We start from the raw sequence: 23,460 nt of genomic DNA on the forward strand, positions 1-23,460 counted from the left end.
ATGGCTCAATGGTTTCTCAAATCAGAGGTTTGTGCACTTATTTTGTAGCCTGGCCACTTCCGGGCAGAGCCAAGCAGAGAAAGCAGCAGGTGCTGGACAGACAGCAGGGTGGGCACCATGGGAAGCCCCGGGGTGCGCTCCATGGTGAGTGTTAGCAGACATGGACTGAAAAGTAAACATCTGAAAGCAAAAACCAAAACCAAAATAGCAGCGCGCTGGTGCTCCCTCCCACGGCCCATCCCAGGAGGGACCTCAGGAAGGTGGAGGCCGCTTCTCCATCCTGGTCCTAGCAGCCCTGCACGGAGTGCAGGGCACAGCGATGCCCCAAATGAGACTCCTCAGGGCCAGCGCCCCCCAGCAGCCCCGCGCCACAGGAACACCTTCAGCAGCGCTTCCAGCCTGTCCGGGTACCCAGATACAGCCTCGATTACGTGGGATTGGTGGGGGACCCAGCAAAGTCAAGGCTGGGGGTGGCAAGGGTTCCCCCGCAAGCACTTTCCAGGCAGCAAGGCCTCTGGGAGCCTCTGGTGCAGACGCAAGCTGCGGCTGCTGTGGGGAAAGAGGCCTTGGCGGCTTGGGGAGACGTCTGCCCCACCTGCTGGATGCGGGGTTCGCGCCATGGCAGCCTAGGCGGCTGGCTTCAGCCCTGCGCACCCTGCTTCCCCCAGGGAGCCCCCGCCCCGCACCTGCAGGACCTTGTCCCAGGCCCTTACAGTGCTTTGTAAAGAAACCTACAGACCCGCAGAGACCTGGGACCTGGCCAGAGCCCAGCCTGGGCCTGCAGGGAAGGCGATGTGGGGACTGGGCCTCCCTGTCCTCCTGCACCCCAAGCCTGCCTGCGGAGCTGGCTTCCTGGTGCTGGCAGCACAGCAGCTTCCCGCTGGTCTGCCTGGGGGAGCTGCAGGCCGGGGGCTCAGAGGCCGAGGCCTTCTCTGCAGTGCCCTGGCCCAGGCCGGACCACACCTGCGCAGGGCACAGAGGGCCCAGACGGCCTCCGCCCAGGCGAACCTGTGAGGCCCAGGCCACCTGGAGGGAGGCAGGTGTGTGGCGGGCCGGGCCGTGTCCCTGGCAGCCTCACACCCTTCTGTGGACATGGAAAATGGAGGTGAAACGCAAATGATGTGAGCATAAAGCCTGGCACTTCGAGGGCTCGAGGCAGACATGGGTGCAAGTTCCACCAGCTTCTGGTTGTACCATTCAGCAATGGGTGTGCACCCCACATTACTCCCTGGCCAGGGTGCCTGCCTAGGGACTCGGGGACCTGCCTGATGTCCTGTGGCTCTTCCAGCTCCTGCACCATGTGACCCTGTTTCACCCAGCATGCAGTCCTCCTGGGCAGTTCCTGTGGGAGACCTATCAGTCATTTGATCCTTTTTGATGGCCGAATAATACTCCACCACATAGAAAGAGCATATTCAGTTTACTGTTCATTTACTGATGGGGTTGTAGCATTTCGTCTTTTACAAAAGGATCTTAGTGTCCTAAAACCTATGCTCCAACTATTTATTCCTCTTTTCCTCAACCCCTGGCAACTACAGATGTTCTACTATCTCCATGGTGTTGCTTTTCTGGAATGTCATATACGGTCATACTGCCATTCACAAAAGCTTCTGTGTGCAAACTATTCAGTTCACCAAAAAAAAAAAGGCATTTGGCAGAATTTTGCATCCGATCACAAACTCCACACTGGTGGACAAACAACCGTGACCATCTTCCCCCACAAACATGCAGACAGCCGTCTTCTCCCAAATCATAAAGCAAATTAAATCCACAATCTGAGGTGGGATACCACTGTGCCTGAGTCAGGCTTTTCAGACTGGCTTCTGTCAGTCCCACGCATTTAGGTTGCTTCCTCATCTTTTCTCAGCTTGGCAGTGCCATTCTCTTCAGTGCGGTCAAATATTGCCACTCGCATGTACCAGAGCCTCTCTAGGCAGAAGGCGCTCGGTCCTCTCTCGTTTTTCTGCATGCGGCAGGCAGAGTCCCGTCCAAGCAGCCTTTCTCTCTGGAGCTGCTGCCGACAGCGCAGCTAGAAACCCAGGCACGCAGGCGGGAGGACTGACCAAGGCTTCTGGTGGGGCAGCAGGGAGAGGACACCGAGGGTGGAGCCCAACTTCTGCCTGAGCTGTGGTGCTTCCCTGTGGCCCCGGGAGAGCTGTGCAACCTGGAGCAGCTTGCGGGTCCTCTCCACGCCCTCTGCCAGGAGGGCACTGAGATGGAGTCCACTGGGGCAGTGGGTGTAGGCCTTGTTGGGGGGCGCGCAGGGACCTCCCCCCCCGGCCTCCCTTTCCCTCAGGTCCGAGCTCTGCCCTCGCAGGCAGAGGGTAGTCAGCTGGCATCCCACCGCCCTAGGCCGACCACTGGGCTCACGCCCCGTGCCTGCGGTGCAAGTTTTTAACTTTTACTTTTCCATGCGTGCTGGCCTTGTTCATGTATTCATTATGTTCCCTCAGCCCTTCTGACTATGCCTCATAATCACAGGGTCATGGCGGTGGAAAAAGGCTTTTCTCCTTTTTCAACCTCAGTCCCCTGTCAAGGGTGGACTTCCTTTCAGTGACGTTACAAACCCTGAATCATAGGCTAGACATGCTCCGATGGTTTTGAGCACTGAACAATTCATACTTTGTGGAAAACTCCTGTGAGCAGCTACAGATCTTCATCTTTTTCCTGACTGTGTAATACTCCAGCCTGTGAGCTTCTCAGAGTGCTCTTCGACAGCTAAGAGACTTTTTCTCCAGATGGCAAAATAGCAATGTCATCTTTAAACATAGTGGAACTTTGATGAATTCTTTTTAACTTGCTGGGAGCCAAAAACTACACACACAGTTCAGAAGTCCAGACGGCAGCTCTGTACGTGAGTATTTGTAAGGGTAAGGAGCTGGGCTGAGGAGGTTGGAAAGTGGCTGGGCAGGGAGACCAGGGAGTGAAGAGTTAAACTTTGGTCTCCTTCCGGTCAGGGTCCGGTATTCCGGCCTTTTGTTTTCCTGCTTTTCCAAGTGCAGAAGGGATGATGGCTGAGATGTCAGTCAGAAGCTTAAGGAAACAATAATCCTCAGCTGCCCTGATTCGCAAGGGTGGGAACTGCCCTTCGGCCCTTGCTTTAACTTTGTGCTTTAAGTTTCTTTCTTAATTAAAAAGCCTCGTCTGCCCCACGTGAGCTCAGAGGGACTCATTGATTGTAACTTCTCGATTAACCGGTCACTGTTCTCCAGCTTTGTCTCCGCCACCAAACTGACAGAACAGTGACTTCACAGCGAGCAGTCTCCAGGCCCGGGGTGGAGCAGAGTCCGGGACACCACAGGTCACAGGCCCCTGAGCTCAGCTTCCCTGGGTGGCTGCATCCCCTGCTGGAGACTCCAGAGTGTTTTCTCCCAGAGGAACTTAGCTTTGCTGGATGACCAAAGTCTGAGATGCCCAGGAACTAGTGTCTGCCCTCAGGGTCTCTGAGGACACCGGGAGGCTACCGCCTGCAGGGCCTGGACTCCCTCCGCCAGAAGTGGTCAGCTTGGCTCACTGGACGGGCACCAGGGAGAGGCTTGGGTTCCAGGTACTGTGAGAGCCACCATCCGTGTCCTAGTAGCTGCGCTGGGGCTGTGAGCTCTGTAGGAGTTCGGTGAAGGGCAGCTTCCCGGGAGCACAGAGGCCCGGCCTGCGTGAGTTCCCTGACGGCGACCTGGTGCGGGGAAGTCTCTGATGAAGTTTCCAGTGATCTCCATTCTCGGGCTGGGATCTGCTGACCTCCTGTGGCTGGGCCCGAAGGAGCAGCAGCCTGGCTTCCTGGGCAGGCAGCTGTCTTCCCGTCCAGGCCCCTGGGGTCGGTGCACACCTGCTGTGGCTCTGTCTGCTGGACCAGTGCCCTGTGCTCCCTCCTGGGACAGCTGCCTGCAGCTCTTGGCTGTGCCCTGGGGCCTTGGCACAGACCTCAGGGCTGGGTACCCCCATCCTCTCCCAGACCCGGGGACCCGAGTTGTGTTTCTGCAAAGCAGGCCCAGCAGATGACCTGGGCCACATCGGGCGATGTCTGGCGATGGCCCTGGAGCAGATTTCTTGCTCCAGATTTCTTGCACTCTCAGAATCATGTGGGGTCCCACTGGATGCGTGTCGTGATTTTTCACATCACATTACCAGGACTGCGGCGTGTGGAGAACCCCGTCCTTCAAGCCATGGGGCAGACACAGGTGTGTCTTATATGGGTGCTGCTGGCCTGGTGCAGGACCCGGGCCAGCGCGCCCCAAGGGAAGTGGAGGGGGGTCAGAGAGCACTGAACAAACAGACCTCCCGCAGGTCTGTGGAAGGCTGGGGCCCCTTTCCTAGCCCCTCTTCCTGCTGTTGCCACATGAGATGGTACCAGAGGTTGGAGCTGGAATAACACAAGCTTTGCCAAATCCCTTGAGCTGTTTCTCTGGAGTTCAGGCCTCCAGGTCTGTGGGCCGCACCTGTCCCGCCTGCTCCCAGCACCCTCTGCAGAGGGGGTGGGGAAGAGGGCAAGGTGTGGGCTGGGGGGGCACAGGCCCCCTTGATGCTGGGCCAGCTCCCTCCCTCATCCCCCACCTCAACTGTCTGCTGGCCAGGGTGACCCTGTCAGCCAGTGTGCTTGGGGGAAAGCACCTCCCACATTGAAGGGATCCATGGCTCCAGCTCCTTCGGAGGCTTCCAAATTCACAGACCTGTTAAGCGCCCAGGAAAATCCCATAAGCGATAACTACAATTTTTTTTTTTTTTTTTTTTTGTTACTTTTTCAGTCCCGGACCCTTTCCTGCAAATCCGCAAGGAACACCGCTTAGCTGTGCTGGAAAAAGCTGGCACGAGCGATGTTTTATTTGTAGGAACGCTGTGAGGTCAAATTTGCTAACAAGAAATCCAGCCTCAGACGGCTGGAAAGCATGCTTTGTGCTAAGGCAAGTGTGGAGTGGTGCGGGGAGGGGTCCCCTTCCTCACCACAAAGGTTCCTTTTTATCCCTTCCCCAAGGGATCCCGTATTTTGAAAGCTTTTATCTACCCAACAAACTGCATTTATTGAATAATAATTTGGGTTCTTTTTGAATTGTATTCATCAAAGACATCTCACCGCCAATTAGTGTCTCTGATCCGTTGAGATAACCACATCTTCCAGCCCAAAGCAAGCCAGGGTAATGTTTTATTTAGTCTGGGAGCCTCCAGGAGGGAAATGCGCGACTTCCTTTGGGCTTTTTGAAAGCCTGGAAATAGCTTGCAGGCCCCCTCCCTGGTTGATTCACAGAGAGCAGGACCCAAATAGGAGAGGGTCGGAGGGCGCGGGGGTCGCAGGGGCCACAGAGGACACCGGGGGACGGGGACTCTAACTCCAGCACCCATGGAGGGGGGCTCAGGCCGGAGGTGCGTGCTTAGGGCACCCGACGACGTGGGGGCGCACCTGAGCCCTCCTCGGGCTCCTTCAGCCCAGACCTTTGGCACTGGGGCGGGCAGGGAAGGGCAGAGGGAGGTACCTGAGGGGTCCCTCCCCAAGTATCCTTGGAGCTGGAGGCCAGGGAGCTCAGGTACCCTGGAGCTGAGTTGTCTTCTGCTCGCCCTCACTGGAGAAGGGGCCCAGCCTTGCTGACAGCTCTGCACCCAGGCCGGGAAGGAAAGGGCCAGGAACAGGCGTCCTCAGCCCAGCATGGGCTCCCCCTGGCTGCAGGAGAGATGTTCCCTGTGGAAGAGTGCAACTGGGTGACCCAGGGACCCAAAGCCAAAGCCGAAGCCGAAGCCGAAGCCGAAGCCGAAGCCGAAGCCGAAGCCGAAGCCGAAGCCGAAGCCGAAGCCGAAGCCGAAGCCGAAGCCGAAGCCGAAGCCGAAGCCAGGGCCAGGCCTCCACAGCGAGCCGTTCCCACAGACCCTCGACCCTGCACCGAGCCCCCAGCCCCAGCGCCTGCCTCCCCCATGAGCGGTAAATTTCTCGGGAAGATGCCGTCCGTGTTCCTCTGCAGAAGCAGATCCTTCCCTGAAACCTTTTCCATGACCTTTTTAGAAACAAATCTGCGCTATGCATTCACCCATTGGCAAAGACAGCCTGGACCCACCCGGGAGGCCAAGCTGGGCACAGTCAGGGACCAGAGTGCGGTTGCGCCGCACCCTCAGCCCAACCAGCAACCAACGACTGCCAAGTTTTCCAAGCCTGGACCAAAGGGGCGATCCCCCTGCCTCGGCGTCCCGTGTGGCGAGGGCTCTGTGCCCGCAGCCAAGGGTGGGCCGGGCTCTCCGGGGGCTCGGGGCGGGCAAGGGCCCAGGGTCGCCAGCAGGGCCACACGCTCTCCGTCGCGCACCGCGGAGTCTCGGTGTTTGAAGCGCGGCAGCGCAGGCGCGGCCTCCGGGACTCTGCGCCCACGAGGTTTCCGCGCGCACCGCCAGGGGGCAGCACCGCCCCGCGCAGGGCGCCCCTCCGCCTCCGAGTGCGCCTGCGCACAGGCCCCGGGCCGCCCGCTCCCGCGCGTCCTTTGGGGCGGGGATCCCGCACACCGGGCCCGGACGGGCCTGGGGGTGCCTCGGGGCACGAGGGGCCTGGAGCTGCCTGGGGAGCGCGCAAGGAAGCAAGAAGGTCGCCGGAGTGCAAGGCCAGCCTGCGCCACGCAGGGACCGCCGCCTCCAAATAAGCAAACAGCAAAGAAGGGTGGCATTAGAAACGCAAAACAAAAAACACGGCCAGGTGAAGCGCTGTCGGGGTCCGCGAGAGCTAAGGGCCCGGGGCGGGATGACCGGCCGGAGGACGAAGGAAACAGGGTAGAAGGCCGGGTCCGGGAGCCCGCCTCTGGATGGAGCCCGTCTCAGGCGCCCCAGCTCGCTGCTTCCGCCCGGCCGTGTCCCCTGTTCCGGGTTCTTGTGCACGCGCTTGTGCCCGCGGGGGCGCAGTCGCCAGCTCAGGCGTCCCCACCTCCACCCGGGGCCCCGCGGAGCCCCGCCCTGGGCACCGGCCTTCCCGGCTGCCTCCTGCAGGCACCAGGGGTCTCTGTGCCGGCGCCTTCGGCTTCCTTTCGTGTTCTGCATGTGGAACCTCGGCGCAGCGCTGCTAGGAACCGGGGTACCGGGGCGACCTGGGGTCCTTCCAAAGAGAGCAGGGTGCCCTGACCAGCTTCGAGAACCGCGGCCTGGGCGAGGCCTCGGGCAGCAGCATGGCTGATGCCCGTGCCATGGAAATGATCATGAACTGTCGGTATTCAGATGTGCAGTGTGACACCAATTTTGTCACACAGGTGCATTGCTGTGGGTGTGTAATAGCCACGTTTAGAATATTTAGAATATTTCATCATTCTGTTGATGAATTCTTCATTTTAAGTTGGTGAGCTTTATTAATGAATATATTATACTTAACGGAAAAATATCAAAGATGAAGTATTGAATTTTTAATACTTATCGAGTGTTTATAAAAAAGCATCAAAATTCTCATTGCCAACTGTGTGTTGGTGTGCAAGGTCTAAAAAAATATCAGCAAAGAAATTCCTCTAGGATCTACAATGAAAATACCAGTAGCACTCTACAAGAAAACTTTACTTCAATGATTACACCTAAGGCAGTCAGTCGTACACACCACAACCGCCCGTCCCATACATTTGCAAATCTGCTTTTTCGTGTGCCCTTATACTGAATTGGGCTACTTCTACCAGAAACGTCAAAAGAAAACTTTAAGAACAAATGTTACATGCTGCTCTGGATTTCCTGCGCAGACCTTGCCATTCATCTGCCAAGTGGGTGAATGCACAGATGGGTCTTTGCTTTACCGCAGCTCAGCTACTGTGAATCACACCCACATTCCATTTATGATAAAATACATGTTCATGGAACAGAAGAGTAGAATGGGTGTATTTTACCCTCTGTGATGCTCAGACAAACATACGCAAAACCTGTTGGCACATTATGTGGCTAAAAACCCCAGTCTGACACTTTTGCACACATGCACACCCCTGCCATTTGTCGTACCAAGTGGGTAAATGAAGATTGCTTCCTGCCTCCCCCAGGTGTGGTTACCGAGGTGCACAGTCAGCTGCTGTTATGCTAAAGCGTAACCCTCTTAAACAACCCACCCCATACTACTGATATTATAAATCTGTGCTTTAGCTGGGTTCTGAAATGCTGAAAAGTAATTGCTCTGGCTCCCTTCAGTGTCGGTACAAACTTGCCAATATCAGATAAAGTGTTTTGTCATGCAGCAAGACGAGCACTCAAATGGAAGGGAAAAATGTCACGTCATGGTTTGTGCCTAGATGTCCCCCCAAGTCTCATGCAGTTTTATTACAGGGCTTTTTGGGAGGTGGCCGAATGCAGAGTATGTGAAGGGTTAAGGGTGCTGACAGTAAGGGTGGGTGATTCCTGGGTCAGTCCACTGCTTGGATAGGCACTGCCCTCCCCTGGTAGCCTGGGTACACTATGAGGGACAGAGAGAGGTCTGTCTCTGCTTCCTTTGTTTACTTTTGCTGTTTTCTGCCACCGTAAACTCTTTCTCCTCCGCAGTGCCTGTCTGCCATGCTACCCTGCCTCGGACCCAGCTGATTATGGACTGGAACCTCTACAACCTGTGAGCTAAGTAAATTTTTCCTCCCTTAACTTTGTGTGTCAGGTATTTTGCTTCAGCCGTGAGAGAAAAGTGACTGAGACATGTTCTGAGCAGTTCTGCAAGAAAACAGAGACTCAGGCCACCAACAAATAAAGCTAAGCTGGACGCGGTAGTACACACCTGTAATCCCAGCACCTGGAAAGCTGAGGCAGAAAAACAGCTGTATGTTTGAGGCTACATGGTGAATTCAAGGCAAGCCTGAAGTACAGAGTGAAACCGTCTCAAAAAACCAACAAAAAAAGCAAAAACAAGAGTAATAAGCATAATAGAACCTTGCTTTATTGTAAAACTACTTATTTAATGATTTAGATTTAAACAACTTTCAATGTTTTGTATATCAGGAGCAACCTGAAGCTCCCTGAATTTGATCTAAATTCCAGCTGTGTAGAGATCTTGACAGTCTCAAGGTGCCATGGGAAGAATTGTGTTCCTCCAAAACCCACAGGGTACAGCTGTGAGCCACTGCCTGGGAACGCGAGTGTATTGGCAGAGGGGCCTCACAGAGGGGCAGCAGGCCGTGAGAGGGCAGTGGGGAGCAGGGCGGCAGCAGCCTGCCTTCTCCCTGTCCCTTTGTATCCCATCCAGGCTGCAAACCTATTGATTGGTTCCACCCACACCCAAGGTGGGGTTTCATCACCCACCCTTAGAACTGCGCTAAACCAATTTAGTCTCCACGCACCCTTAATCCTGGCATCACAAAGCCACGACCCATGAGTGTGTGAGGCTTCAGGGGTCATCTAGACACAAGCCCTAATAGAGGCTGTGTGGTGGGCTCTTATGCAGGGTAACTGGTGACCTTGTACGAAGAGGACATGAGGACACAGACAGTCAGACAGACACCTCCCCCTGCCCATGTGAAGATGGGGGAAGCCCGACCCCAACTTCAGCCTCCAGCACTGGGGTTCTCCTCTGGCCCTTGAATGTGCAGGCCTTTGTTCTTCACAGACTAAGGAGCCGCCCAGGAAGACGCCAGAGGACCCGCAACTCAGACAGCTCCATGTCCTGATGAATCCTTTCACCAAGGCTGCTCCCAGCAAAGCGAGGACAGTGAGTCTCCAGAGTGAGTCACGTGTTTCTGTGCTGCCACGTGTGACATGAGAATGACAGACATCCTTCTGGGCGTCCCCGAGGTGGTGATGGCCTGGGCCAGTCACGGCTGTGCCCAGGCAGGGACTCCAGTTTGGGAAAAAAATGAGCAGATAAAGGCGCTGGCCTCCTCACCAGCTCTAAGCTGTGGTGAAGGAATCGGCAGGAGCAGGAGGTCCTGGACACTTGGACCTGGCCCCACACAGGTGAGGTGGCTTCTGGGCTCTGCAGCTGCAGGGAGCTTGGGGAGACCAAGGCAGGGGCTGTCGGAAAAGGCACGCAGGCAGGAAGGACGCTGAGACTGTCTTGGGGATGGGCCGAGCACACCACACCCAGTGCTGTCCACAATGACAACAGCTCACTGCTGACTATCTGCAAAAATTGCTGCTGGGCATGGTGACGCATACCTGCAATCTCAGCATTCAGGAGGCTGAGGCAGGAGGATTGCCTTGAGTTCAAGACCAGCGTGAGTTACACAGTGAGACCCTGTCTCAAAGTAAATAAAATAAAATAAGATCACGAGAGTTGCTGATGGTCACATGATGCTTTTTTAAAAACTGTTTTTGTTTTGTTTTGTTTTGTTTTGTTTTTTTTTTTTGTGGATGAGCTGGATTCTCCTAACACACAGAGGAGATTTTCTTGAGGCGGGGGCTCTGGGCTCTGTGGCTGAGCGGCACTGGGTACTCAGGCTAACGAGGGAAATCGAGGATCTCAGAGCAGAGCTCCCTGCTGGCACCACTGCTTACAGGCGCCTGCAGCTTCTCTGCCATAAAACCTTATTAATTGGAAATCCCCAGAACAGAAAGAAAACAGCTCCAGCTCCGTGGGACTGTGCGTTTCCTGGACTCAGCTTATCCCGGCCTTTATTAAATAGTCATCAGGTATCTTGTTAGTTGGGGACCAGTAGTGGCTTTGAAATAGTGGCTATTTTTAATTAACCAATGTGGAAATACTGAGACTTTCCTGTAATTCGGTATGATTTAATTAACTCTGACTCTGTGTCAGGCCTTAGACCCCTCTGCCCCATCCGGAAGGCCCTCAGCCTTTCCTCCCCGCAGCCTGGGGCAATCTGGGGGCGGCTCTGTCTGTCTCTGGGCAGCAGAGGGGACCTGGTCTGCACTCGGCAGCCTTCACCTGATTTTTTGGGGGGGAGTGTTTTTCTGTTTACCCTTACTGTTGACACATGGCCACCTTCCTGTGCCACTGAGTCCCCCACCCAGCTTTCCACAGCTTCTCCATTAACTCTCAAACCGTCCCACGGGGGACCTCGCAGGTGGCCTCGGGAGGTGGGAAGGGCACAGAGGGCGGGTTTGTCCTCTCCTCACTCGGCTTTGCCTGAGCCCCTGACTCTTGCAGGAAGGGTAATATGTCATGATGTGGAAACAGAAGTTCTGTCCCAGACAAAGCCAGGGCGCTGGGGTGGGGTGCACGTCCTCCAGCCCCATGGCCAAGGTCTCTGCTCGCAGCTCCTCTGTTTGTCCCAGGGACCCAGCAGCCTGTCACTCTCCCTCACCCTACCCTGTGCAGCCAAAATGCGCTGCAGGTCTGTTCTGCCCCGGACCAAGGCCAGAGGTGAGCAGAGCTCTGTGCAGATGCCCGGGCCTGGCGTAGATGTCCGTTCATAGCCACCAGACTTGGAGGTGGCCCGGGGGCAGGTGGTGGAGCTGTGCTGGGAAGCCCACCTGCGGTCTGCAGCCCAAATCCTCTCCCGGCCAGCGCTGAGGGTCTGGGGCCACATGTGCCATGAGCGAACTGACGAATCAGAGGCAGGAGAGCGAGGTGACCGGTGGGCAGATGCCGTCCACCCTGGCATCCTCTGAGAAACTGGAGCTGTGTCCTGCCCTGAAGTGGCCGCAGGGCCGGGATCCTGCCAAGGGGAGAGCCAGCTCGCAGCTTGTGGCCGGGCGCTGCACCCACAGGTGTGTGGCAGGCAATCATGTGGGGTGTGAGCATGAGCGTGAGTGTGAGGGTGAATCCTCCCCTCTAGGAGCAGGCGGAAACCACAACCCACGAGGAATTAAGAGGCAGAAGCCATGGGCAAAGTGGTACCATCCACAGAGCCGGGGTGGTCAGCCCTTTCTGGCAGCTCCGCCGTCTGTGCCCAGCTGTCAGGGGACTCAGCTCTGCTGATAGCCACCTTCCCTGCCTGCAGCCCCCGGGCCGGCCTGGCCTCTGTTTCTGGGAGAAGAAAGTTAACTTCCACAGGCAAAGGTGGAAGGGCAGAGGGTCACACAGCGTGGACTCATTCTGAATGCAAAGTGCAGGGTGGGGGTTGGGGAGACATGCAGGACTGAGCCCACCACCTTTAGGGAAGGCAGCTGCTCTGGGTCAGAGGTCAGAAAAGTTCCATTCGGGGAGTCGGAAGTGACCTAGAGACACAGGCTGGTCACGTGGGACATTCCGTGGGGTTCCTGGGTGAAAGCCCTTCTCTCTTGGCCCACAGCTGCCCACTTTGGAAGTGGCTTGAGTCCCAGCTCCAGTGGCTTGTGTGCTGGCTTCCCCCACAGTGAGCATTTCCCCGTGGAGCAATGCTCTGAGCAGAACCCGGCTGCCCGTAGCTGGGCATGGTAGTGCACACCTGTGATCCGGCACTGGGGAGGCTGAGGCAGGAGGATTGATGTGAGTTTAAGGCCAGCCTGGGCCATATAGTGAAACTCTGTCTAAAAGCACCAAAAGAAGAAGGAGGAGAAAGAGGAGCAAAAGCAGAGGAGGAAGAGAAGGGAAAGAAAGAGGAGGAAGAGGAGCAACCAGGTGTCCAGGCCTGCCCTGAAAGTTAAGAGCTGCTCTTGTACCTGAGGTGGCACCTGCCTGGCCAGGCCCTGCGGGAAGGCCGGGTCCTGTGCAGGCCAGTGAGCTCCTGTCCCGAAGCCATGGATGCTCAGTGGGCTTTAGGAGTGAGAAGCCCAGCTCACAGTGACCAGGAAGGGGCTAGGTGTCAAGGGGGGCAAACCTCAACCACAGCGGTAGCCCCCACTCCCTCACCTCTCTTTGTTGAAGAAAGTTGTAAGTGTGCCCAGGGGAGCCCGGAGGTAGTGGGCCGTGGGCACAGACTCAATCCGTCACCACCTGTCCTTGGCTCCCTGGCCAGCATCTGACCTCCTGCCACCACCGCTGTGTCACTCTTTGGGGCCAGGCTGGTTCTTGATGCTCCAGCTGAGTCTGCTTCCAGCAACCTTTCCTCCGGCCCATCTCCTCTTCCTGCAACTTCAGGCTCATTAACGGGTTCAAAAAATTAGGTCTCTGATGGCTTCCTCATTTCAGGAAGTATTGGATTAATTATTTCCACTCAGGAAAATGTCATGCTGGAGTTGATTTCTGCTTCAGCCCCTCAGCGAATACCAGGAAGAGGCTAATGAACAGCAAGCTTAGTGCGCACATCAAAGAGAAGACCTCATTCCCCTAATGGGGAAATCCCGGTGGTTAAAATGCAGTCCTGTGCCACCGAGGGACACCTTTGCCAACAACAGATCACACAAATGATGGTGGTTGCAAATGAAGCCAGTGTGAGCCCTGGCTGAGGTCCGTGCTGCAACAGAATCGCCTCTTAGGCTGGACTCCCAGTGTGTCCCCACCCTGAGTGACGCCCAACTGTGAAACACTGACTTCCAGTCCCAGAACCGGGCAGGCACATGTTTCTCATCTGTGTCAAGCCACTGAGCACCCTGCATCAGTTATTAGTTATCAATGTGCTGTGTAACAAAAGTCCCCGCAGCGGAGTGGCTGAAAACGGTGGTTTACTGTTACTTCTGTGCCCGGCGCTGCCTTCTGGAGATTGGCTCTCTGGTACCAGGCCCGGGCTTTGACTCTAAACACACCCCCAAGTCTAGATTCCACTAAGAAATCCCAGCATCCTCATGGCAGGAGTTCCCAAGCTGTGCCATCAGTGGCGTGGAATATGTGGGTTAACTGCAGTCATCCCGGCAGAGCAGCATGGATGTTGTTCAGATTCAGACACTCAGGAGACTCATGCTCATCACAGCTCCTAATCCCTAATTCCTAGGAGCCGGAAGAGTAGAGCCTCTAGCCTCCTGCAATCCCTCTCCGTGAGACAGCAGCCCACGCATGCTAGCTGCTGCCTGGCGGGCCCTGGACGCACTCCCGGGACCTGGGAGTGCACAGTGGCCGAGCAGCTCTGGCGGGTGGCTCCTCCAGGCCTCAGGGATGGAAGAGGCCGCTGCTCAGGTAGGCGGCTTCTCATGTGGGAGGGGGTCAGGCTGGCCTCCCTGGCTTGTGTGTCAGCATGGCCTTCTCTGTGAAGATGCTGAGAGCAGCCGGACAGCCCGCTGTGCCTCCGAAACCATTGGGGCAGCAGCTGGGGGGACGTGAGGCCAGCACCGAGATCACTGCTCCTGGCCTGCTTCATAACAGGTCAGCTTTGCAGCTGAGGCTCGTTCCCAGCAGGATGCCCTGGCCAGGTGGGCCCTGGCCCCCTCCCCTGGTCCTGCAGCACATGTTTGCCTTCCGGGGAGCACAGATGCTGCACAGCAAGGTGAGTGAGGGACTCAGGAATCTGCATGTCTCAGCCTCCTTTCTCAGACACTTAGCGCACATGGCCGGGTCTGGGCCCAGTGCACAGCCTTCTGCAGACGCCTGCTGTGCCTCACAGAGCTCCCACATCCCTGCTGCTCCTCCTGTCACCACCAGGCTGCCAGAAAGTCCTAAAGGAAGTGCAGACCCCAGAGACAGCCCGGCCTGGTCCCTGGGCTGGTCCCTGGACATGGCTGTGATGAGCAAAGGTGAGCGGATCAGATGAGGTGAGGGATCAGATGAGCCGGGAGCGGCGGTGCACGCCTGCACTCCCAGCTCGGGAGGCTGAGGCAGGAAGGTTGAACATTGGAGGCCAGACTGGATAACTCAGTGAGACCCTGTCCCAAATGGAAATGAGGTAGTCGGGGGAAGAGCCCACTGATGGGCTGCTGAAGGAGAGGGTCCAGTGTCACATGAGGGTCAGGACAGTAGCAGAGAGGACAGAAGAGACCAGATTCACAGTTGTGAGCAGCACTCGGCCCACGACGCTGACCTCCAGGGCCTGCACAGGGGTGGGCAGGGGCAACCCTCAGCCTCACTGGGATTCGCACCCGAACCCTGGTCCTGTCTCAAAAACAGTGGAACAAAACACAGATGAAGAATAGGCCCACAGGGAAGAGTGGGGAGAAAGGGCCTTTGGAAAATAGGATTTTGAGTTGATACCAGAAGGCTAAAGACAAGAAAAGTACACCGGATTCCGGGAAGGTTAGTGGATTTTGCTCAAGAGTACAGATTAGCAATTTCACAGCCTCTGAAAGGTTTACACCTCCACGTTCCCCAGAAGCTTGGTGTGCCCACAGGTGGGGCTTTGGTTTTCTTTCTTTTTTTTTGTCTTTTTCATTGGTACTGGGGATGGAACTCACGACCACACACTTGCAAGGCAGGCGCTTATGCTGCTGAGCTAAATCCCCAGCCCCACTTTGGTTTTCTTTTTTGTACCAGGGATTGAACTCATGACCATGGGCTTGCCAGGCAAGCACTTACACCACTGAGCTAAATTCCTGGCCCTCAGGTGGGGCTTTGGAAGAGGACCTGAAGGAGGGGCGCTGTGCTCCTGGGGAGGGTTAGTCCACGAGGAACTCACAGCTGACGGGTGCTGTCCAAAGAGGTGGGTCCGGAGTGGGTGCTGCCCGCAGGGCTGGCTCTGCATTCCCGCCCTGCAGGGGAACAGCGGTTCCTCCACCGCGCCCTGTGCTGTGGAGCCAGAGGACTGTGGGCTGGAAACGTGACCTGAAAGAAACTTCTTTAGTCTGTGGGTGTTGGGTATTTTGTCTCAGATACAGAAATACAGATGTGTGTGCACACGCAGGTTAGCACACACAGATTTGCAGGCTCTCTTCTCTGGAGGGGCCAGGAGCATGACACCCCGTGGCACCAAAAACACCTGCTGCCCAGACTTTTGTTTCAAGGATCCCTGGAGGAGCTGTCAACCCTTGTCCCGGGCAGGGGAGGTGCAGGTCCCCGGAACACTTAGAGGAGCTAGAAAGTAGAGAAGTAGAAAGGAAGTGCTCAAGGGAAGGTGGGATCACGTCAGGTAGCTCGAAATGATTAAGCCAGAACAGTTTTGCAACAAAACAAACACAATAGGTTGTGTCCTTATCATCCAGAATCGTCTAGCTCAGAAGTGTTTCTGGTTTTTATTTGGATTGTTATCTTGGGGATGGGTCCCAAATCTAAAAATAAAAATCACTTATATTTCATGGATACTCAGTTCACATAGTCTGAAGATAATTTTATATAACATCTTAAACAATATCATACATATGTTAGTTTCATGACATGGGGTTTCCTATTTTGGTGCTCAAACATTTTGAATTTTGGAGCATTTTGGACCTTCAGGTCAGGGATGCTCAATCTGTATGTCTTGGTTACCTTTCTCTTGTTGCTGAGACAAAATACCTGCTTTCCAAAGCTAAGGCAGAAAAATTTACTTAGCTCACAGTTTGTGGAGGTTTCAGTGCATCATCAGCTGGCTCCCAGGCAGGGTGGTATGGCAGACAGGCATTACAGAAGAGAAACATGGTGGGCAGAAGGTAGCAAAGCAATAAGGAACACCCACAGCTCTTTCTATCTCTTACATTTTATCCAGGCCACTTGGGGTGGGTTTTGCCTGCATTCTTAATCTTAGTGCCCTTGATTCTAGCATTTCCCTGTGAATCAATCCCACTGTCACACATCCTAGATCCAGCCATCTCTGAAAAAGCTCCACCTGTGACTGCATGAGGCTTTGGGGGACATCTAGACACAAGCCATCACACTATATTACAACCCATAAATAATAAAATAAAATAGATATCCATGGGTATATACTCCTATAAAAAGACAAGCACTTATGTGAGAAAGGATAGATCTTCTTTATGGAGAATTTCAGTTACTTAAAAACATAAGAGAATTATATAGTGATAATGAGGGAAATAGAAACTCACCACTAGGCAAACATAGTAATCAGTTATTACAGGCACGGTGTACCAGTTTATGTTAAAATTAATGGACAAATGGGCCAGGGGTATAGCTCAGAGGTACAGTGCTTGCCCAGCATGCACAAGACTTGAATTGGCTTTGAAAACCAAAAAAAGAAAAAAAGGGGGAAAAGCCCACAAAATATTAATGGACAAAACTTTGAGATGATGGGATATTTGCAGTCTCAAAGTATCTCCTTTAAGATGTTTATTTGAAAAAAAATAGCAAGTGTACACTGGAGAAACCTCCTTGACATCAAGTGACCAGGCACCGTCACTGGCTATTGATATAGTAATGTTACTGCTCATGCCAAGATGCCAGTGCATCTAAAGATATTTTGTAGGATTTATAGATACAATGTTTTTCCTATGACGGGAGTAACAGTAAGGTAATATTGTATTCACCATATCAAGTATTAATTGTTCATTGCTGGTTTATGGTTTTGTATATTGTTTATACCCTGCAACCTTACTGAGATCACCTATTAGTCCCAGTAACTTTGTTGGTGAATTTTCAGGATTTTCTACATAGGTAATCTCATCCGTGAAGAAAGACAAAATTTCCCCTTTTCTTTTTATTCTTTATTCCCTTTTCTTCCCTGGCTGCTGTAGCCAGGACTCCCAGAACATGGAACAGGACTGGGGCAGGATGAAGTCCTGGGCTTGACCGCAGTCTCAGGGAGGAGGCCAGAGCTCACTCCGGGAAGGATGTTGGCTGGCTTCTGTGTGCAATCAAGTAGGAAGTTTCTTTCTATGGCTCCTTTGCGGAGAGTTTTTTGTTTTGTTTTGCAGTGCTGAGCTTTGAACGCAGGGCCTCATGCAGGCCAGGCAAGGGCTCTGCCACTGAGCTACAGCCCTGCCTGTGCTGAGGGGGAGTTTTTAATCACGAGTGGATTCTGTATTTGGTCCAGTAGATTTTTCTGCATCAAATAGCATGATTCTATGATTTTGCATTTTCAGCTTACTGATGTCCCCTGCATTAACCGATTTTCAAATATTGAACCAGCCTCAAGCACTCTGAATATTTTGTATATTTCCCTTAAGATAATGCTGAATTTGATTTGCTTGTGTCTCCTGAGAATTTTTGCATCACTGTTCATGAAAGATGCTGACCTATAGCTTTCACCTCGGGCAGTGTCTTTATCTGCTTGGTGTTAAGGGAGCGTGGCCTCACAGAGGAAGTTAGTGACCTCTCTCTGCTTCTACTTTCTAGATACCAACTTTTAAAAATTGTCGTTATCAAACCTCTAGGAATTAAAATCTCTTGGGTCTTATGAGCCTGAAAATGACCATTTCTCCTTTTCTCTTGAATAACAGCTTACAAGGACACAGAATTCTCCAGTGCAGAATTCAGTGACTTGCTAGGAGTGCAGCTCAGCAGCATAAGCACCTACCTGGCAAGTGCAAGGTCCTGAGTTCGATTACCGGCATGCACGCACACACACAAAATTCAGAGACTTTTCCTCAACTCTTTAGTAATTATTATTCATTGTTTTTGTGTACCTACTGCTACTAAGGTGTCTGTTGTCAATCTTAATAGCCTTTTCTTTCTGGCATCTTTTAATATTTCTCTTTATCATGGATGTTCTCAGGCAATCAATTAAAACCTGAATATTTGTGTCTTTCTTGCAGCCTGGTGTGTTTGCAGGCATATGGTCTTGGTGCAGGACAGGGTCACTCTTCACCCCTGGCACATTCTGCCCTTACACTTGACCTCAGGCCGTGGTACAACGCTCCTGCTCCGTGCAGAGACTGAATTCTGCAGAACAGGTGCAAGTCAGCGTCCACTCACACACGTGCCCCTGTGCCTGTCTCCTGAGGTGGGAAGAACTAGATCCTAGGTAGAAATCTAGGCACTCTCCTCCACTCTCCATCTTGAGCAGGAGCATGACTATAGCCCTGGCTTTGCACACGGGGCTCTAGATCATGAGAAATGGGTACGTGAACATGGTGCCTGTCCCCAAACACCCCAATGCCTGTGTTCCCCACTTGTGCCAGCCCTTATCTCTGTGAGTTCCCAGCAGCAGTCCCAAGAGCTATAGATTTCCATTTCATAATTATGGTTTCTACTTTATTTTATTTTTCTAGTACTGAAGATTGAACCCAGATCCTCACACTAAGCTATATCCCAGACCTTTATTTGCTATTTATTCTTTTGAGACAAGGTCTAGTTAAATGGCTAAATTGCCTGGCTGTGCTTGAACTTGCAATCCTCCTGCCTCAGCCTCCCAGAGTGGAGTTACAGATGTGTCCCACTGTACTGATCTTCTATTTATTTCTGTTTGGAGCAGGAAATACAGGTTTCCATCTTTGGTCACTCAGCTGTCTTGATCTGGAAGTTCTGAATGCTTTTATGATTTAAACAAGGCATGCAAGATAGACATTAACCAAAGAGGCCTGGCTCTACCCGCCTGTTGTATACCGCAGTGATTAAGCACACGGGCTCTGGGGTGGGGTCCTAGGCAGACCTGGACTGGAATCCGAGCCCTGCCTCTGACCAGCCCTGCAAGCTCTGTGACCATTTTCACCCTTCACAGTGGGGCACTGCAGGGCTACTGAGAGGCCTGAAGGGGGCAACAAGATGTGAGGTCTGGGGCATCCCTCTCACTCCCTGCCCAGGTCTCAGAGTCAGGCAGATGGAATGCAGACCGGAAATTGTATTTCTGGCAGAGTTGTCAGAGAAGAGGGAATATTAGCTGACAGGTGTCTTGGGTCACCATTAATCCCAGTTTTCAACAAATTATATTTGATACCCAGGTCTACACACAGTTTTTTTCTTTTTTAACCACACGTATCTTAATACGGCTTTGTTGATGGCTTGCCAATGATTCATTTGAACAAGAAAAAAATATTGGCAACTTTGGGAGGTTTTATAAGGTGAAGTTGTTGTTTATGTATGTATTTTTCTCTTAGCTGTGGATGCTTAAGTGACTGAGACCAGGGGAAGGTCAAGGAGGGGCTAGACAGGAGAACACTGTCATCAGTGCTTTCAAGAATTTCTTAACATGAATTCCATAAAGTAAGAGGCAGCCTGGCGTGGTGGCACACACCTGTAATCCCAGTACACAGGAGGCAGAGGCAGGAGGATCACCTTGAGTTTAACACCAGTCTGGGATACCCACTGAGCCCTATCTCACAAACAAAAACAAAATAAAAAATAAACAAAACTGGCCAGCCACAATTTTTCCGTTAACGAGATGCTTTTATCAGACGCCCATAAGGTCTCAGGCAGTGTTACACAGCCAGGAATATCCTCCTGCACAAATACAAGTCACCGTCTGTTTTGCTTTGGACGTTTACATAGATCTCCAAAACACACATGGCAGAGAGGATTGTTTGTTTGTTTGTTTGTTTCTTGAGACCTGGGCTTAAGGGCTCATTGTTTTATTTTTTTTCAAGTTGTGGAAACATAATTTTGCACAACATAAATTTTCCAGACTCTAGTTAGAGCCACAGTTCAGTCCTCTCCCCCTGTTCTGCGGCTGTCACCGCCCCACTTCCGGGACTTTTTAATTCGAACACTACGTTTCAAAGACCACGGATTTTATGAAGAGCCTCTCATTCAAACAGAAACAGCCGAGGAACAACCTGGGTGGCTGCAGCTCATACTGGCTTCAGACCAGATACAACAAAGAATCCCTTTGAAAAATCTCTTCCCACTTTGTCATTTTCTACTTTCTCCAGTAGCATCTTTTTAAAAACAAAATTTAGAACAGAAAACAAACGCTTTGTCCCCCTGCCATGTAAAAGCCGAGTCTGTAAGGTGGTCACTGTTTACTAAGCCTTGGGTCACTGTAGACACAGGTGCATAACTGGCCTGGCCGCCCTATGGTCCGGGAACACTCTGGTCATATTCGGCTTGTTACACTGCACTGTTCTCTCCTTAGCTCGATGCTGCTTGTTAGCTGCCCGGGAAATGCCAAACGTGGGTCATTTTCCTTCCTGAAATGTTTTCTACTGGTGTTGCGTACACCAACGAGGTTGTGATGCTGAGATGTCTGAGTGTTACCCTGAGTCCATGGGTCTTTTTCCGGTGTTTAGTGTAAATAGCAAGGCCCTGAGACACAGGCTGTGCCGTGTATATGGCAGTCACCCCTCAGTACCTATGTCCCTACCATGCCACGCAGGCCCCCTCCTGCAGTGTGGCATGTAATTCCATCGTCCTCTGGGCTTAAGAATGTGCTAGAATGCAGCACGGTGGGCCCTGGATGCCCGAGGTCAGGAGAGGGGAATGTGAAGGACAGGGGGGTGGGCAGTGTGGGTCCAGGCCTCCTCCCCGGCTCCCCGGGCACTTGGTCAGCCACACAGCTGCCCCCTACTCCTCTATCCTCATGAATGAAGGCCACACTCAGCCCCCGGTCCCCACCCCCTTGGTCCAGACCCAGAGGCCTCAGTTCCCTGCAGCTCTGGATGCTGCAACCACGAGACTCCTTTCTTTCCCACCTCCCGCCCCACCACAAGTCACCCTGGGGACACCTGGGGAGAAACAAAGGTGCAAGCCGCAGGACGGTGGGCTCTCCAGGTTGGAAGGACAGGGAGAGAAAAAAGCAGCCAGAGGGTTCGAGATGGAAAATGCTGTTAAAGCCAGGAGCATGGTCCTGGCTGCGCATTAGACCCACTCCGGAGAAGCCAAAAATAGAATTCCTGGCCTCCAGCCTTGAGAACTCGACCAAACTGGCCTAGTGGAGCCCTGAGAAAGCTCCTGCTAAAACCCCAGGGAGCTGGTGCACGGCGGACACAGTGTCCGGGACCAGAAGGATTGGCTTGTTTCAAAGTCAGGGGTCGGGGGACACTTTCAGGTGGCAAAGCGTGTGCACTCTGGGAGTGGAGTTCCTCCAGAGCAATGTACTAACAGGACAGGGGTTTCATGGAAGAAAGGACTCAGGTGAGGAAGCCCAGAGCTATGATACCCATGGGGTCACTTGCGGTGGGGCGGCAGCTGCAAAGATGGGTGTGCGTGACACCCAAGGTGTCCTCTGCTGGTGGCTGGGCTGGGGGAGGGCCATCAAGGTGGCAGCAGGTCGTGCTGGCCGTCACAACTCCAGAGCCCCCATCCTGCCTGCAGCTTCAGCCCTACCAGACGGAGCTTGTCTTGTACCCCGCACCAGAGCCTGGTGACATTTCTCTCAGATCTCCTGACCCCAGCACCCAAGCTGATGGGAGGACTCGCACAGGAGGTGCTGGCCTGGAGCCGGCTCTGGGGCCATGCTGGTCTCCGCAGCGTGAGGGCTCTGCCGGCTCTGGGGCCCCAGCCTCCCACCTCACTTGGAACCTCAGGCAGCAGAGCTTCCCAGCTGAGTCAGGGACACTGCTGCCACCGTGTTGTCCTTTAAGTGCATGTCTGCACCTTGAGTCATTCTCATCTGCCTGGCACCAACTGGGTTGTCACTGGGTGGGCGGAGTGTGGCTGTTTGCCCCTCTGCCTTGGAGTTTCACCGAGGGCCTCTCGATCTTCTCAGGGGCCTGTGCTCTATTTCTTTGTATACTTAAAGTTTTTTTCTTAATATCTCCTTTTATAACCAGTCCTGAAAATTCCTTTCCAGAGATGGAAGTCAGCCACTCTGCACGCTGCCCTGGAGGTGTGGTGAGTGGGGTCCTCCTCTCTGCTTTGGGGGCCTTCTTGGACCCTGTCCAGTGACATGGCCTTGGTTGTGACATCTCCTCCCACAGCAGGAGGTAAAGAGGCTCTGGGACCACTGCTTCTGTTATTAAAGGATGATGGCCCATTGAGCAGCCAAACCCATCTTCTGCCTCCTTTAGCTCAGGCCAGGGGGAGGACAGGGAGGGGCGGGGAGGCCCTGCAGCCCTGGCCCCCCTCAGCCTGAGCAGTCATAGAGCACAGATCTCAGCTGCTCTGCTTCCCTGAAGAAGAAGGGATCAAAGTCTCTGTGGGGGACATGGAGGAAAGAGAAGGCATAAAGAAGGTAAGAAGGAGACAAAGGAAATCCTAATGTGTAAATTGTACTTTGAAGAAGCCTGTGACTGCCAGATACAAAGTTACGGAGAAAACCAGAGCCTGTACTCTAGAGGACTGGTTGTGCCTCTTTTTTTCCAGGCCCCTTACCCTAGAAATCCTTTAAAGCCTGTAAAGTAGCTTAGTTGATAAGGTAAAGAACCTGGTAAGCCTAGCATGGTGGTGTACTCAGGAGGCTGAGGCAGGAGGAAGGTTTGAGACCACTTTGTAGCCTGTGCTACAAAGTGAGTCTAAGATCAGCGTGAAATGCATAGTGACATCCTGTCTCAAAAAGCCAAAACAAACAGCCGCCCCCCCAAACCCCAGATCCTGATCTTAAGACAAAGGAAGAGACTTCAAAGAATGTTTTTAAGCAACATATCTTAGACCACCCCTCTCTAAAAAAATAAAAAAGACAAAGAAAGAAAAGACAGGCCCTGGCATTTTCTTAAACCTGAAATCTTTCCGTGGGTTGGCCCATTCTTCTTCCAAGACACAACTTCCTGTAGATTCACAAATTCTACTTTTCTACCACCAAAAACATAAATATTTGCAGCTCTAACCTGTAGCGTGGCTCTATATGAAGGGCCTGCACTCAATTTCTTTCTGTGCTTTTAAAATTCTACCCAATCAGTCCTTTGAGGCCTCTTTTTAAAAGTGAATTTCATGGGAGGCACTGGCGCTGCATGGGTCGGAGGGGTCCACCCACAGTGGGCAGAGGGTGCCCCGTTCTGGGCCTGGAAGGCCAGCACTGGGGGCACCCACACGCCCTGGCCAGGGACTCCTGGGGCTGTCTGGTCCTGGGCCCCTCAGCCCAGCAGGAGGAGGTTACTTGCACTTTTACCTGAGCAGAGGGAGGTCCTGTACACTTT

The 23,460-nt window shown here is 53.3% G+C and overlaps 1 protein-coding gene and 1 long non-coding RNA gene across 5 annotated transcripts; one reads left to right on the plus strand and one right to left on the minus strand.

Annotated features, from left to right (window-relative positions):
* Positions 1–1,401: 1,401 nt before the first annotated feature.
* Positions 1,402–5,600, minus strand: LOC134477217 (uncharacterized). Its single transcript, XR_010049106.1, has 2 exons — positions 5,466–5,600; positions 1,402–4,667 (listed from the first exon to the last, which is right to left on the minus strand). It is a non-coding gene; the product is annotated as an uncharacterized LOC134477217 (long non-coding RNA).
* Positions 4,720–10,173, plus strand: LOC134477216 (collagen, type I, alpha 1a-like). 4 transcript variants are annotated; one of them, XM_063254275.1, is made up of 3 exons: positions 4,720–6,661; positions 8,461–8,533; positions 9,347–10,173. In XM_063254275.1, the coding sequence occupies exons 1-2, from the start codon at positions 5,662–5,664 to the stop codon at positions 8,526–8,528; spliced, it is 1,068 nt and encodes a 355-aa protein (XP_063110345.1). In that variant the 5' UTR covers positions 4,720–5,661; the 3' UTR covers positions 8,529–8,533; positions 9,347–10,173. The 4 variants fall into 4 exon arrangements, with proteins under 4 accessions (XP_063110345.1, XP_063110346.1, XP_063110343.1 ...); XM_063254276.1 differs by having other exon boundaries at positions 9,509–10,173; XM_063254273.1 differs by having other exon boundaries at positions 8,461–8,524.
* Positions 10,174–23,460: the final 13,287 nt, after the last annotated feature.

Source organism: Cavia porcellus, unplaced genomic scaffold (assembly GCF_034190915.1).
Source record: "Cavia porcellus strain 051 isolate PalLab524CR breed Dunkin Hartley unplaced genomic scaffold, mCavPor4.1 scaffold_8, whole genome shotgun sequence".
Taxonomy (NCBI): domain Eukaryota; kingdom Metazoa; phylum Chordata; class Mammalia; order Rodentia; family Caviidae; genus Cavia; species Cavia porcellus.